The sequence below is a fragment of the Mandrillus leucophaeus genome, unplaced genomic scaffold (assembly GCF_000951045.1).
Source record: "Mandrillus leucophaeus isolate KB7577 unplaced genomic scaffold, Mleu.le_1.0 Scaffold139, whole genome shotgun sequence".
NCBI lineage: Eukaryota > Metazoa > Chordata > Mammalia > Primates > Cercopithecidae > Mandrillus > Mandrillus leucophaeus.
Window position 1 is genome coordinate 1210016 of NW_012101354.1, and position 977 is coordinate 1210992.

The window sequence follows — 977 nt, forward strand, 5'->3', positions numbered from 1 at the left end:
AAAAAAAACAAAAAAAAACACACAGCCAGGTTTCACTCTGCCAAAAGACAGAATCTCTGTCTTTGAGTTTACAGTCCAATTGGAGACGTTAGACATTTAAGAAAAAAAAAATTTAGATATACAACAAAGCAGTGTGTACTAGGTGACAAATGGAATTGAGAAGAAATGCTCTGGTATAAAGGAGAGAAGAGACTTGACATGGGCCTTGGGGTCTGGTAGAATATTCTGTAGTTAGAGAGATATGAGAAGATAAGATTGAATGACTTAGATTGAAGAAACTGTCAGAAGCTAGTCTGCAGAGGGTCTGCTTTGGACCCTAGGGGAGAACACATCCCTAGCCTTGGGGGGTTCTCAGTGAGGCTGAAATTTTGAGCTCCTGTGATGGTCCTGGCAGTGGTTTGCAAACTTCAGTGCATTGGAAGTCTTCTGGAGAACTTGTTAAAAATTCAGACTTTCAGATCCCATTCCCAGTAATTCTAATTCAGATTGATGGTGGGGCCTGGGAGTCTGCATTCCGGGTAATTCTGATGCAGGTAGTTCACATGTTGAGAAATGCTGCTCTGGGCAGCCTGGGGTCCAAGTAATCAACATGGTGTGTAAGCAGAGTTTGAAAGGGAGGGATGAGCATGCTGCAGTGATAGCAAGCAAGCAGGAGGGGAAAGACAGGAGACCTATACTTAGCACTTCTGACCAGCACTCCCCTGCTATCTCCAGCTCCCCGAAGTGCACACCAACAGCTGTGACAACATCTCCCAGTTCTCTGTGGACAGCATCACTAGCCAGGAGAGCAAGGAGCCTGTGTTCATTGCAGCAGGGGACATCCGGTATGGCCAGATCATATTGCCTCTATTAAAAATACAAAAAAATTAGCTGGGCGTGGTGGCGGACGCCTGTAGTCCCAGCTACTCGAGAGGCTGAGGCAAGAGAATGACATGAACCCACTTGGCCCCTGCCTACAAGGGGTTTATGACCTAACT

General features: G+C 46.1%; 1 protein-coding gene across 1 annotated transcript in view; it reads left to right on the forward strand.

Moving 5' to 3' along the window:
- The window catches only part of PI4KB (phosphatidylinositol 4-kinase, catalytic, beta), a 49323-nt gene that overhangs the window by 36684 nt on the left and 11662 nt on the right, over window positions 1–977 (forward strand). The window contains exon 6 of the mRNA XM_011973657.1: window positions 715–824. Within this exon, the coding sequence (XP_011829047.1) occupies window positions 715–824 (110 nt within the window). The remainder of the gene's footprint in view (window positions 1–714; window positions 825–977) is intronic.